Here is a 15371-nt window from a genome sequence, read left to right as displayed (position 1 = left end):
CACTCCTTACCCTCAACAATTGTTAAATTGTATTTTTATTTTATTCTATCTTTTCTTTGCTTTAAATGTTTATAAACTGTTTTTTTCTTTGTTTTTAAATGCTTTTAATCATGTAAAGCACATTGAGTTACCTTGTGTATATGTGTATAAATGCGCTATATATATTAATTAGCTTTGCTTAAAGGTATACAAAGAGAGTGAAAGGAGTCATTCAGGAGCAGTCACGTTTCGAAGATTGCGTCCTTATTAGCAAACTACCCAGAGCAATAACAAAAAATGTGCTGTACTGCAAACACATGCAGCGTCTCACATGCTTTGTAGTTAAACATGCACAATAAGAATCAGATTAGAGCCAATTAGTCAACTGTTTTTCGTCAGCTCTTTGGAAATTAAGAGCCTTGATACCTTCAATGACTCAAAATCTGATTATTATTGTAAATACACACAGAGGTGAACACACGTTGTTAGTGAACTTTTCATGTCGTACCTCTGTGCTGGTCTGGCTTTGCCTCTGTATGATCGGGCTGCTACTTCCATCAACCTCTCCAACCGTCATCCCTTTATCAATGTCCAGGGAGTCCATACTGGACGCCGACGCACACGCCGAGTTTACACTGGACCGCTGGGATGGAGCCTCCTGTTCGCTGACGGCACCCACTGAGCCCGTCCGCCGATGGTGCCGGCCGCTCCCAGACGAATCAGATGAGGGACGTCGCAACGTCGTGGAGGAGAAAGAGGATGAGGACGATGAGGACGACGAGGATGTCTGACGGGCAGCTTCGTCCATGCTGAGCGAGGCCTTCTCCAGCTGAGAGGTGATGTCATCCAGGGAAATGTTGGAGGCCACCGGGCGCGTGTTGACACTGCTCCCTCGAACCGTGTTGGCCGGAGATGCCCGAGTGCTGCTACTGGCACTTCCTGTTTGAGGATTTGAGCATTTTAAACAATACATATCTCATTTGGTGCTTTTCTTTACAGAGATGGACAAACCTAGCCAGTATGGATTAAAAGACTTGGGACAGACCTTTCGGGTGTCTAACTTTAGCATTAGCTAAAGTGAAACGTCGGGCTCGGTTGGTATTTGTGAATTTATTTCATAAAACTCTCACTGTGGTTTGGGTGACCCCTATCTCACTGGCCTGGAGACGACCGGTAGTTGGCGACACAAGTCGCCCTGGTTGTGGAGACGCCTTTGTGACATCCCCTGGAGACTAGCCGGGTCACCACCAAGGAGTCGCGGTGAAATCGAACATGTTCGATTGCATTGGGGATCTTTTGGCAACTCCTCTATGTGTTCACTATAGTGAAAAACCTTTACGTAGCTTAATCTCTTGAAACTGCAAGCAATCGTCACTAAAATGTATATGGACATCTCAACCTATGCCCCACTTCAACCTCAGATATCACGGTCAAGTTGTATGGAGATGTCTCCCAGACATCTTTCTAGTGAGTGCGCAACCAATATTTTGGGCTCTCAGGTCCTGGAGTCCTGTGACACCTCTGCCAGTGAGATAGGGATATAACCAGTGGAATGCCGGTCATCTTCACTTCATTACTAAGCAACTTGTTAACTTGTGTGGAAATGGCTCAGTAAGGATTATTTATCTAGAAAGTAAAAGTGCCTATTTGTCCTTATGTGAGTATAGTCAAATAGCCACCAATGCCAACTGAACCAAAGACGTGCAGGAGAGTAACTGCAGTATAGTCATCACCCCAAAAAAAATCTGCGATGCACTGAATCCGCAGTAAGTGAATCGCAATATAGCGAGGGATTACAGTATTTGAAAACAGTGGCCATGTCACAACTGTATTATACCGTACAGTTTATATATTGAGAAAAAAAGCTAAATTCATAACAATCCTGACTCTCAATTCTTGTAAGTCAACGGGACTACCTCCACTGCTTCCCCCTCCACTGGTGCCTGGGTGCTTGGCGCTGGCACTGCGTCCCCCTGGGGCGCGCTTGCTCTGACTCCGAGAGTTCGGCTTGGAAATTGTACTAAGCTCCTGTTCGATGGTACACAAGTCAGCCATCAGAGCATCCAAGTCTACTGTTTCACCCTGGTTCAGTGCCTCTGCATGAAGAAGAGATAGGTCGCATCAGAGTATTTATCTTGCCTGAAGCAAACTGAACCGTGAATTAGATGAGAGCTCACCATTTATGTTATACATTGAGAACCGGTAGGAGAAGTTGGCAATGTTTGTTTCTTGCCTGAGAGGAGGCTTCTGCAGCGCCTTCTGGGGCCTGCCGTCATCCATACCCTATAAAGAGGATGCATACAATTATTGTGTTTGGGGGGGATAAATAAATTAAAAAATACAAATTGGGGCTCAAGACACATTCAGTGATGTCTGTCTGCTTTGTAATCACACATAAGATTGCTCGTATACATAACACAATGGAGGTGGAGTTGCTAGGATACAGAACATGGCAACAGGAATAGCAGTGTTCAAGTTGCCATGGTTACAGCCCCATTCTTTAAGTGTGTTTGTTAATCTGTGTGTTAACCTGTGTGAGCTTGTCCAACTCCCCTAGCCAGGCTCCAAACATCTTGTCCAGGTCTTGGTCCTCCTTATCACTGTCCTCTTCAGCTCCATGATCCAACTCATCATCTGATACCTGCTCCATCTAGTAGACACACAAACAAAAGGCATAATAGTTAATGTAGTTAGTTCAATGTACATGCATATGTACTGGGGGGGAAACATGCACACAAAAACACACCCAAGCTCAGCACAACCTCCATGACAACCACTCATTCAGCTGTTGTGGCTTTGTGAGATGAAATGTTGTTGTGATGAAAGGAGCATCCAAATCATTATTAGCGGTTATTCATCTACAAACCGCAAGAATCACATGATTCCGCATTACCATGGAGACTGTTATGCCATGCAAAGCAGTCGGGCAGGCAGTGGCAGTTGCAGAGGCAGGCGAAGCGAACTGTCTGCAGCGCCCTGTCTGCAGGTGGTGAGAGGGCTCCCTCGTGTGGAGTCGGAGGGAAATGGTGAGACTGCAGCAGTGTGCCACTTGAGATGCTCAATCATTTCATTAAGTTAATTTAAAATTCAACACAATTTCCAATATAAAATTTTATGGCCAGCACGTCCTGAGTGACAATTCTGACAATTAATATAAAACAAACTTAAATCAGAGCCTAAACTAATTTGCAACTGACACCTCTATATTGGAGGAGTTATATTTTCTGCACACACAGACACACTAGGAGGCAGACATTTATCCATCGATTATTCTGTTATAATAAATATAAAGCTTACACAAGTAACTAAGGCTATACAACAGTACACAGGACTGCTATCGAGCAGCTCTGATATAGCACTGAGCAATATTGAGTGCTGACATTGCTCACCCCCTTCTTATCATGTGTATTCAGACAGCGTGATGCCATCCACCCTGCGGAATGAAAAGCCACGCAAGCTTTCATTGAACAATGTGCTTTTGCAAACTCAGAAGGAGACAGGCAGTAACAAGAGTGGTGCTGTGTAAAAACAGTCACACATCATAAAATATTTACCAACAAAATGTCAGCAAAATGTTACCCGTTGCTCTTATTGTGCTTGTGTCTTGACCCAGGTGCCCAAACAACCTTCCCCAGCACCATCCAACTCGTGGGGGACTTACCCAGTATTACACCACCCGATGATCTTTTTTTCTATGTAAGGGTTAGCTTGCGGGTTGTATGGAGAGACACTGCCACCGCTGCAAATGAATTAGCTGATAAGACAATGTGTGCAAATACAGTAACTGCCCCGCCACCCCGACCAACAAACCAAAGCAGCCACTCATTGAACTGCAGAATAACTAGGTGCTCATCAAACAGATGACAAATATGTAGCCAAAAACAAGCCAACCAATCTTGCAATTGTGTGTGTGTGCATGTAAAATTAGACCGCTTACACGTGGGCCCTAAATGTGGGAAGACCAGGAGAGCAGGATGGCTTCAATCCAACTAACTGTTTGCCAAAATTCTCTGCGGTGCCTCTCTGTGTGCAAATACTCACGTTTAACAGCTGTGTTTAAACAGCAATCAGCCTGTAGTTCTTCAACAGACATTTGCTGCTAGATACACACTTACATTCATGAATATGCTAATTCTTTCCAACTGCAAGAAGTAAAATAATAATATGTACACACCAACACGGAATATTTATCTGAGTTGCTTTCATTATAATAGAAATGTGGCCTCAATGGTGTGCGCTAGTGCAGTTGTAAGTGAATTACCACCTGAGCCAGTGCTTTTAAGATTATGGAGTATGACCCAAGGGAGGTGCACGGACGGATGGAAAGCGTGTGTCCTAAGGCATCATTGTGAACCAGACAGCTTTGGCCTTTCATTTGCCAATGCTGCAGGGGTCCTGCTCTCTCGTCTGAGCATGACCGGCACTCATCTGTCTCCTGTGACTCCAAGGGTGGCTCAGAGGTCATGTGGCGGGGGGGACATCAGCGATCACCAGTCCCTCTGTTGCTGAAGTAGTGGTGCTTTGGATAAGCAGAGATGAAAAAAGCTGCGACGCTCCTTAAACTGCCATTTAAAAAACTTGCCGGCACAAAGCACATGATAAAAGGAGGTAGGAGAGGAGACTATTTCTATCTTTAGATACTCATCAGAGTGTTGGGACATTTGAAAAGCAGAGCAGTATGTATAGTTTTTGCCTCAGTGTCTGCAAGAAGACCGACTATAGGCTTTAAATTATGCTAAAATTCAGTACTCTGGGATGACCTAAACTACTTAAATGTTCCATACATATACAATTTTTGTGCCTATCTGTCGAGAAGAGGGTCAATCAGAGTTTGGAAACAAAGAACTTGCTGACCCCCCTCAGTTTAAGTCACATGACATGAAATAACAGATGCTGCCTGAAGCAGACTTTAGCGCTAAACAGAATTTGGATGCTTCCAACTCACTGCAAGTAAGCTTTATTTTCTATAGTTCTTGAAGCATTGTTCTTGCATCAGCCAGAGGCTTGTGGTGGATATTTAGGAAGAGATCAGATGAAAACAAGTGTCAACTAGAATGGCACTCCATATAGAACAGACCTCTGCCACGGTTGAACTGTTAATGAGTTGAGGAAAAAGTGGAGAATCAAATTTGTGTTTTCATTTCATCCATATTTATCAGGCTATTTTCTGATTCATGGAAAGCAAGCCTACCGAACGGCCAGTGGTCCACAAAGCTGACTTCTGTGCAGCTGGCATGAGATCAGTTCCCATTCTATGTGCCCAAAAATCCCTTGACTGACTGGCTACCAGTCCAGTGTGTAGTCCAGTTTTAAGGTCAATAAGCTGTAGTTATACACCGAAATGAAAATTCTTGGCTGAAACAGAAAACCGAAAATGAGGAACCCAAGACCAAAAACCAAAACACCAAATTATTACCATAATTATTATGCATTTAAGGCTATGACTGTAGAGCTGCCAACCTATAGAAATTCATTTCCAGAACAATTTGTTTGAATTTCCATATTTTTAAAATGATGTCAAGAACATTACCGTAGGACCGTTATTGCCATATATTATGTAATAGGTTAAAAATTGTTATGCATCCTGTTCAATTGCACAACATAATCATTACACTATAATTGTAATCTTTATTAAATTATGGCTTTCATATTTGTTACTTTAATGTATTTATTGCAATGGTGGGGACATTTGAAGCCAAATGTCTTCTCTTGCATGCTATTTCTGGATTTCCTGTATCCACTATTGCTGCTGAAACGAAGCAAATTTCTCCATTGTGGGACTAATAAAGGTTATATTACAGATATTATATTAAAATGTGCTTTTAAACTTATAGGTCGCATTTAATTAATTTCCATATGAATTAATTTCCAGTTCCCATCCTGTGTGGCTGTCTAGCGTTATTGTGTCTTGCAGTATTTTCTCACCAGACACTTTAATTTGCCTGGTATTTTGCTCTCCAAAGTAGATTACAGTCCGCTATAACACAGTTCGAGCCTGACCTACAGTCCCCTCCAAAAGCATTGAAACAGCACAGTCAATTCATTTGTTTTTGTTGTATACTGAAGACTAGCTAAATGACAAACATCATCAAATAAACATAACTTCTCACACTATACTTTTTTGTGCTGGGCAGAGAAGTATTGGATAAGTGTCAGTAGAATATGACATCACGGGTCATATGAAGCCGGGTACACAACCACTAATAAGTGGATTTTGAGCCCGATTCTACCCTTCCGAGCCATTGCCAAATCGATTATCGGATGCAGGGCTGGCCCACCCAGCGGGCAGTGTAAGCAAAAGCCAAGGGCGCCTCTGCCTCAAAGGCATGCCAAAAATCGGGTGAAAAAAAGTGACAATTTTGGGGGGGGATTTACGTTAAGTATAATTATATTAAAATAAAATGAGAATGAATTGAATATTAACAAAAGAAGAGGAGCAAGGTGAACTATTAACAGTATCTCTCTCTCTCGTTTTCCCCACAATGTGCAGAGTGAGGCATTCAAAGCCCCTCGGAATTCACAACAGAACACTTCTTGCTCTCACAGCTAAAACTGAATAGTTGAAATTTTTGAAGATTTATTAAAAAAGAAATACTGAAATATCACACAGCCATAAGTATTCAGACCCTTTGTGCAGTATTTAGTAGAAGCACCCTTTTGCGCTAATACAGCCATGAGTCTTTCTGGGAATGATGCAGTCTTTCTGGGAATGATGCAGTATTTCACACCTGGATTTGGGGATCCTCTGCCATTCCTCCTTGCAGATCCTCTCCAGTTCTGTCAAGTTGGATGGTGAATGTTGGTGGACAGCCATTTTCAGGTCTTTCCAGAGATGATCTATTGGGTTCAAGTAAGGGCTCTGGCTGGGCCATTCAAGAACAGTCACGGAGTTGTTCTGAAGCCACTTATTTGGTATTTTAGCTTTGTGCTTAGGGTCATTGTCTTGTTGGAAGGTGACCCTTCGCCCAGACTGAGGTTCTGAGCACTCCGGAGAAGGTTTTCGTCCAGGATATCCCTGTGTTTGGCCGCATTCATCTTTCCTTCGATTGCAACCAGTCGTCCTGTCCCTGCAGCTGAAAAACACCCCCACAGCAAGATGCTGCCACCACCATGCTTCACTGTTGGGACTGTATTGGACAGGTGATGAGCAGTTTCTGGTTTTATCCACACATACCGCTTAGAATTAAGGCCAACAAGTTATATCTTAGTCTTACCAGACCAGAGAATCTTATTTCTCACCATCTTGGGAGTGCTTCACTGTGTTTTTTTAGCAAACTCCATGCAGGCTTTCATGTGTCTTGCACTGAGGAGAGGCTTTCGTCGGGCCACTCTGCCATAAAGCCACGACTGTTGGAGGGCTGCAGTGATGGTTGACTTTCTAGAACTTTCTCCCATTTCCCCACGGCATCTCTGGAGCTCAGCCACAGTGACCTTTGGGTTCTTCTTTACGTCTCTCACCAAGAAGGCTCTTCTCTCCCAATTGCTCAGTTTGGCCGGACGGCCAGCTCTAGGAAGGGTTCTGGTCGTCCCACGCAAACACGGGGAGAACATGCAAACTCCACACAGGCGGGGCCGGGGATTGAACCCCAGACCTCAGAACTGTGAGGCAGACGCTCTAACCAGTCGTCCACCGTGCCGCCACTGAAAAGCAAAACTGCGAATCACAGTTTTAACGCAGAGACGGTTCCGAAGACAGAAGCACACAGGGGCGTATGTAATACAACGTGCTTACGTCACAGACACGTGGGAAGTAGAATGAAAGTGAATTTATTTGGTTGAAGGAGCGAGAACATGTTATTAGGATTCCCACGTAGTTTCCAGGCAGGACACATCCTGCTCCAATATTATTGGCTCTAGGACACGCGCCACTGTACTATAATTGGCTGCTGTATCCCAGTAGAACACACTCTAGTGCTTCCAGACCGGAAAAGAAGTTATTTGACTTAAGAGTGGCGGCGTTAAAGGTCAGATGACAAAGATGTTATGGGGTCAGTTAAAATAAATTTTTGCATTGTTTATCCATCCATCCATCCATTTTCTGAGCCGCTTCTCCTCACTAGGGTCGCGGGCGTGCTGGAGCCTATCCCAGCTGTCATCGGGATAGGCTCCATGTTTGCATGTTCGGGGAGAACATGCAAACTCCACACAGGCGGGGCCGGGGATTGAACTGTGAGGCTGACGCTCTAACCAGTCGTGCACCATGCCGCCTGCATTGTTTATAAGTGATGCAATACATGTACGTAACTTCCAGCAAGTCACTGATGGTGTAGTGGTACACTCGCCTGACTTCGGTGCGGGCAGCGTGGGTTCAGTTCCCACTCAGTGACGGTGTGAATGTGAGTGCGAATGGTTGTCCGTGTCTCTATGTGCCCTGTGACTGACTGGCGACCAGTTCAGGGTGTAGTCCGCCTTTCGCCCGAAGTCGGCTGGGATAGGCTCCAGTGCCCCGCTACCCTAACCAGGATAAGCGGTGTTGAAAATGGATGGATGGAACTTGCAGCAAGTTTTCAACCATAGTTTAGCTAAAAAAGAGGTTTTTATGACACATATTGAGTCCTCCCCGAACATACCCGAAGCTCAAGACACCGGTGTGTGGTTACTCTAGCTACCGCAAGGGCTACCAGAAGTGACGTTGCAATTGACAAACACAGCGCGCTACACAGTATACACAATGGCGAGGAACGTGTTGGAATAGGAGGAGGAGGAGGATTTCGACATACAGGAGCACCCAACCTAACTTGGTATCGTCAAAGCGTACATGTTTGAGCCGATCAGACAGTGACGACGACGAGCAGCTGTACAACAGAAAAAGAGAGTGGCCACTGGCTCGATGTGACTATGTCAAAAGCATGTCTTTTTATACAGTCATGGCTTGAAAACCTCTCGGGTGCCAATATATTTTTCGCACAACTATACATATTATATATTCATATATGTTTCGGTGACACGGCACAAGTTTTTACATAGGATGCAGTATTCCTACATATTGTGTGCCCCTTGCTCGAGTAGCGTTATAACACGCCGCACACAAAGTCTTTGCAGTGTGTCTGTTGGCTTGTCATATAGGCAAAAGTACAGACGACAATACTAAAAACTACACTTGTGTATCCAATGCTTTCTCAAAACACACCGGTTCGAAGTGATCGGCACAGAGTTTGAAATGCTTGCTGGGCACCCATAGCTGAGCACGTTTCTTCCCCTGTCGAGTGACTTTCACTATCCACTGGTCACGTATTCCTTCTTCACTTGGAAGGCCAAAAAAACCCTCTTGCCGCTGCCTGAACCATTTGTACAACCAAATGCCACACAATAAACCATAGTGACATCGTTATATCATACAACAAAAATTATACAAGGAAGGGAACAACAGCATGGAACAATAGCACACAACGCCGAAGAAACAAGATGTTTGGCTCGTGTGACGTCACAGCGCCGGATAGAGCTGGAGAACGCCGCAGAGATCATCTCTCGTGATTGGTCTGTTATAGTCACATGCTGTGACTCAGCGTGCCCCTTGGTTCTACATACCATCTACGCCGCAGCCTACTTGATCGATTTTGCGCTCGAGTATAAAGGGAAACTACACGCGGGACAGCCACAGTGATGTCAGCGCGGTCATTAATGTACACACAGCACCCCATATTGACAGAAAAAAAACAGAATTGTTGAATGGAATTGTTGATTTATTATAAAAGAAAAACTGAAATTAACTTAGAATTTTATGGCAGCAACACGTTCCAAAAAAGCTAGGACAGGTGGCAAAAACGACTGAGAAAGTTGAGGAATGCTCATCAAACACCTGTTTGGAACATTCCACAGGGGAACAGGCTAATTGGGAACAGGTGGGTGCCATGATTGGGTATAAAAGGAGCTTCCCTAAATTGCTCAGTCATTCACATGCAAAGATGGGGCGAGGTTCACCTTTTTGTGAACAAGTGCGTGAGCAAATAGTCGAACAGTTTAAGGACAATGTTCCTCAACGTACATTTGCAAGGAATTTAGGGATTTCATCATCTACGGTCCATAATATCAAAAGGGTCAGAGAATCTGGAGAAATCACTCCATGTAAGCGGCAAGGCCGAAAACCAACATTGAATGCCCGTGACCTTTGATCACTCAGGCGGCACTGCATTAAAAACTGACATCAATGTGTAAAGGATATCACCACATGGGCTCAGGAACACTTCAGAAAACCAATTCCAGTAATTACAGTTCGCCGCTAAATCCGTGAGTGCAACTTGAAACTCTACTATGCAAAGCAAAAGCCATTTATCAACAACACCCAGAAACGCCACCAGCTTCTTTGGGCCTGAGCTCATCTTTGATGGACTGATGCAAAGTGGAAGTGTGTTCTGACGAGTCCACATTTCAAATTGTTTTTGGAAATTGTGGACGTCGTGTCCTCCGGGCCAAACTATCCGGATTGTTGCGGACGCAAAGTTCAAAAGCCAGCATCTGTGATGGTATGGGGCTGTGTTAGTGCCAATGGCATGAGTAACTTACACATCTGTGAAGGCACCATTAATGCTGAAAGGTACATACAGGTTTTGGAGAAACATATGCTGCCATCCAAGCAACATCTTTTTCATGGACGCCCCTGCTTATTTCAGCAAGACAATGCCAAACCACATTCTGCACGTGTTACAACAGCATGGCTTCGTAGTAAGAGTGCGGGTACTAGACTGGCCTGTCTGCAGTCCAGACCTGTCTCCCATTGAAAATGTGTGGCGCATTATGAAGAGTAAAATACGACAACGGAGAGCCGGACTGTTGAACAGCTGAAGCTCTACATCAAGCAAGAATGGGAAATAATTCCACCTACAAAGCTTCAATAATTAGTGTCCTCAGTTTCCAAACGTTTATTGAATGCTGTTAGAAGAAAAGGTCATGTAACACAGTGGTAAACATGACCCTGTCCCAGCTTTTTTGGAACATGTTGCAGCCATAAAATTATGGTTAATGATTATTTGCTAAAAACAATAAAGTATCAGTTTGAACATTAATATCTTGTCTTAATGTATTCAATTAAATATAGGTTGAACATGATTTGCAAATCATTGCATTGTTTTTATGTTTAACAATGTCCCAACTTCACTGGAATTGGGGTTGTACCTTAGAATTACAGACCAAATGTGACACGTGCCATAAATAAAAAAAGACTACAACGGAAGAGGGCAAATTGAGATGAGATGAATAACAGAGGAAATGATGGATACATTCAATGAGGGAAGGAGCCGCCTATTTGGATGTGAATAGAGTGAATGAAGAGCGCAATGGGGCCAACAGCTCTGGTGTCATTAGTCAACTGTGACGGACAGTCTGCAAGCACAGAAGGAAGATGCACATTTACTGAGCCATACATTCTTAAACAAGTGCACTGAGCATGCAGCATGACACAGTGAACTGCTTGGGCTCACGCACCCAACTAATGAGGAGGGGCATGAAAAGAAGTGGGGTGGAATGGGCACAGAGAGGGGAGGAAAGTGGAGACAAAGCTGGCAGATGGACAGTGAGCGCGAGGAAGACTAAAAATGAGGTTGGTCAGCAGATGCAATGAATAACAGCTCCCCAATATCAGACAGAGAGCGAGTGACAGAACAACTGTTTCCATGGTGACTGCAATTGCTTCACAGACCCATGCACAGAGCCTTACAAGTATTAACAGTCTTTACTACAGTAACAACCCATGAGCCATTTGCTTGGAGATATAAGCAAAAGCATAGTAATAGTTTAAAAAAAAAAAAAGTCTGTGATGACGAGGCAGCCTGCAAATTACATCCAGGTTCTGAGCATTCTTTTACATGCCATCTCCAAAAATCAGCCGTGTACATGTTGAAGTCCTGTTTGCAGGTCAGGGTAGTAGTGTCCCCTCCTTGAGCGGTCACCTTATTGTGGTGGAGGGGTTTGTGTGTCCCAATGATCCTAGGAGCTAAGTTGTCTGGGGCTTTATGCCCCTGCCAGGGTCACCCATGGCAAACAGGTCCTAGGTGAGGGACCAGACAAAGCAAAGCTCCAAAAACCCCTATGATGACAAACAATTCAGGAAGACGTTTTCCCTTGCCCAGGCCACCGTGGCCCCCCTCTGGAGCCAGGCCTGGAGGTGGGGGTCGAAGGTGAGCCGGGCCTGCACCCATGGGTTAACACAGCCCGAAAGGTTAACGTGGGTCCCCCTTCCCATGGGCTTGCCACCTGTGGGAGGGGCCATAGGGGTCGGTGGCAGGGTGAGCTGGGCGGTGGCCGAAGGCAGGGACCTAACCCACTTCATCTAGCTCTTCCGGGGGGATCCCGAGGCGTTCACAGGCCAGCCGAAGGACGTAGTCTCTCCAGCGTGTCCTGGGTCGTCCCTGGGGTCTCCTCCCGGTGGGACGTGCCCGGAACACCTCACCAGGGATCAGATGCCCCAGCCACCTCATCTGGCTCCTCTCAATGTGGAGGAGCAGCAGCTCTAGTCTGAGATCCTCCCGGATGACCGAGCTTCTCACCCTATCTCTAAGGGAGAGCCCGGACACCCTGCGGAGGAAACTCATTTCGGCCGCTTGTATCCGGGATCTTGTTCTTTCGGTCACGACCCACAGCTCGTGACCATAGGTGAGGGTAGGAACGTAGATCGACCGGTAAATTGAGAGCGTCGCCTTTCGGGTTAGCTCCTTCTTTACCACAACGGACCGATACAAAGTCCGCATCACTGCAGACGCTGCACCGATCCGCCTGTCGATCTCCCGTTCCATTCTTCCCTCACTCGTGAACAAGACCCCAAGATACTTGAACTCCTCCACTTGGGGCAGGACCTCATCAGAGGTTTTCCTCAGCCTTTAAATAGTCTCAGTCTGGCTTGGTAGGCTTCCGCATCATGGGGAAGACTGCTTTATTGACCCTTTCTTGAGGGTCATCATTGAGACCCTCCATAAGGAAAAAAAGGCCTGAAAAAGAATTTGCAAAAGAAGCTGGATGCTCACAGAGCGCTGCGTCAGTGCATCAAGAACCACTACATTCAGACGTCTACAAGACAGCTGTAGAATTCCATGTGTCAAGTCACTCCTGAACCAAAAACAACATCAGAAGCCTCTGTGGTGGGCTAAGGAGAAAAAGTACTGTTCTGTTGCCCAGTGGTCCCAAGTCCTCTTTTCAGATGAAAGTAAATGTTGCATTTCAATTGGAAATCAAAGTCCCAGAGTCGGGAGGAAAACTGGAAAAGCACAAAAGTCAAGTTGGTTAAAGTCCAGTCTGAAGTTTCCACAGACAGTAATGGTTTGAGGAGCCATGTCACTTGCTGGTGTGGGTCCATTGTCTTTTATCAAGTCCACAGTCAACGCAGCTGTCTACCAGGAAATTTTATGGGACCTCATGCTTCCGCTGCCGACGAGCTTTTTGGAGACAATGATTTTATTTTCCAGAAGGATTTGGCACCTACCCACAAAGCCAAAACTACCAATACCTGGATTAATAGCCATGAAATAACAGTACTTGATTGGCCAGCAAACTCACCTGACATGAACCCCTTTGAAAATGTATGGGGTAATGTCAAGAGGAAGGAACAGAAACTCCAAAATGCAGATCTGAAGGCCATTATCAAAGCAACTTGGGCTAGAATAACACCTGAATTGTGCCAAAGGCTGATCACCTCCATGCCACGCCGCCTTGATGCTGTAATTAATGCAAAAGGAGGCCCAAAAAGTACTGAGGGCATATTACTTAAATAAATACATTTTTTAGAAGGCCAACATTTCTGTTTAAGATCCTTTTTTGTTGGTCAAATGTAATATTGAATTCAAATAAGTTTCACTTTTTGAAGTAAATTATTGAATTTTTTTGGCACATACCTGTATATGAATCTAAAAGTTTGAAAAAAAAAAAAAAAAAGGGGTACCCATTGCCAATAATTCCGATCAGTGTAGGTGCCAGGACACGTCCAATGGGAGGATAAATAAGCATTATGCTAGAATGGATGCCCCACAGACGTGACCCGCCCCGCTTTATTGGGTGCATTTAGGAAATGTTGGTCCAGTAGCCACGTAATATTTTCAGTGGTGCAACAATCTTTTGTGAAGCATTGTGGTTAATTGATTGCACAAACATTGCGTCCTACCGGTGTGGTCTGAGTCGCATGGAACAGCCCTGCATGAGAGGAGAGTGGGGGGGAGGGGCAATGCGGGAGCAACTGTGCGCAGCAGATTAGAGGGGGGGACAGTCTCTCAGGACTCAAACAAATGCCTGTCACATATCCAAAAACGTTTGAGGGAATCGATGACTTTTTTTTTTATTGTTTTTAAATACAGTGGGATAAACCCCAATAAATGTTTTTGGGTTCAGCAATTTCTTGAACTTAAATGGACGTTTTGATAAATTTCAATCAATCTCATCACAGTACAAAAGTTGCCATTAAGCCTCTGCTAAAAAAATAAAGCGCTGGACGCTTCCATGTTAGCAAGCTATAGACGCATCTCAAATCTCCCCCTTCATAGCAAAGATTGTTGAGAAAGTTATTTTTAATCAACTCAGCAATTTCTTGAACTTAAATGGACTTTTTGACAAATTTCAATCAGGGTTCCGAACTCATCACAGTACAGAATCTGCTCTTATCAAAGTGCTAAATGATACAAGGTTAAATAGGACCTCAGTGCGGCTTTTGATACAGTAGATCATAATATACTGCTGAACAGGTTGGAAACGTGGGTAGGACTAAATGGAACAGTCCTTAAATGGTTCAGGTCCTACCTGGAGGAAAGGAGTTATTTTGTAACCATTGGAAGTGTTCAATCTCATTGAATAGCAATGACCTATGGGGTCCCTCAAGGGTCAGTTCTTGGACCCCTCCTGTTCAACCGGTATATGCTAGTCCTGGTGTCAAATTCTTCACAACTCTAATTTTGACTATCATAGCTATGCAGATGACACACAGTTATATCTAGCAGTGTCTCCAAATGACTACAGTTCAATTGAGGTGTTGTGTCACCATTTAAAACTGATAACTGGATGAGCCAAAATTTTCTTCAATTAAACCACAAAAAACTGAGATAGTTGTTTTTGGCAATAAAGAAAAGAGGATTGCTGTTAGTAAATACCTGGAGTCACTCTCTTTAAAAACCAAAGACCAAGTCTGAAACCTTGGTGTTCTGATAGATTCCGACCAGACTTTCAACAGTCATATCAAATCAATTTCTAAAACTGCCTTCTACAATCTGAAGAACATATCCAGAGTGCAGGCTTGCATGTGACAAGCAGACCAGGAGAAACTCATCCATGCGTTTATCTCAAGTAGACTTGACTATTGTAATGGTTCTCTGACTGGACTCTCTAAACAGCTGCAGCTCATTCAGAATGCTGCAGCTCGGGTTCTGACCAGAACAAAGAGGTCAGAGCATATGACTCCAATTCTAAAGTCTTTACACTGG

At 44.5% G+C, this 15371-nt stretch overlaps 1 protein-coding gene across 5 annotated transcripts in view; it reads right to left on the bottom strand.

Annotated features, from left to right (window-relative positions):
- The window catches only part of raph1b (Ras association (RalGDS/AF-6) and pleckstrin homology domains 1b), a 49681-nt gene that overhangs the window by 13642 nt on the left and 20668 nt on the right, over positions 1 to 15371 (bottom strand). For all 5 annotated transcript variants that reach the window (XM_061798902.1, XM_061798926.1, XM_061798935.1 and 2 more), the window contains exons 3-6: positions 2510 to 2629; positions 2157 to 2262; positions 1896 to 2075; positions 488 to 918 (exon numbers count right to left, since the gene is read on the bottom strand). In XM_061798902.1, the coding sequence (XP_061654886.1) occupies positions 488 to 918; positions 1896 to 2075; positions 2157 to 2262; positions 2510 to 2629 (837 nt within the window). The remainder of the gene's footprint in view (positions 1 to 487; positions 919 to 1895; positions 2076 to 2156; positions 2263 to 2509; positions 2630 to 15371) is intronic.

Source organism: Phyllopteryx taeniolatus, chromosome 1, assembly GCF_024500385.1.
Source record: "Phyllopteryx taeniolatus isolate TA_2022b chromosome 1, UOR_Ptae_1.2, whole genome shotgun sequence".
In the NCBI taxonomy this organism is placed as follows: domain Eukaryota; kingdom Metazoa; phylum Chordata; class Actinopteri; order Syngnathiformes; family Syngnathidae; genus Phyllopteryx; species Phyllopteryx taeniolatus.
The sequence above is the reverse complement of the archived record's forward strand: the minus strand, read 5'-3'. Positions and strand labels throughout refer to the sequence as shown.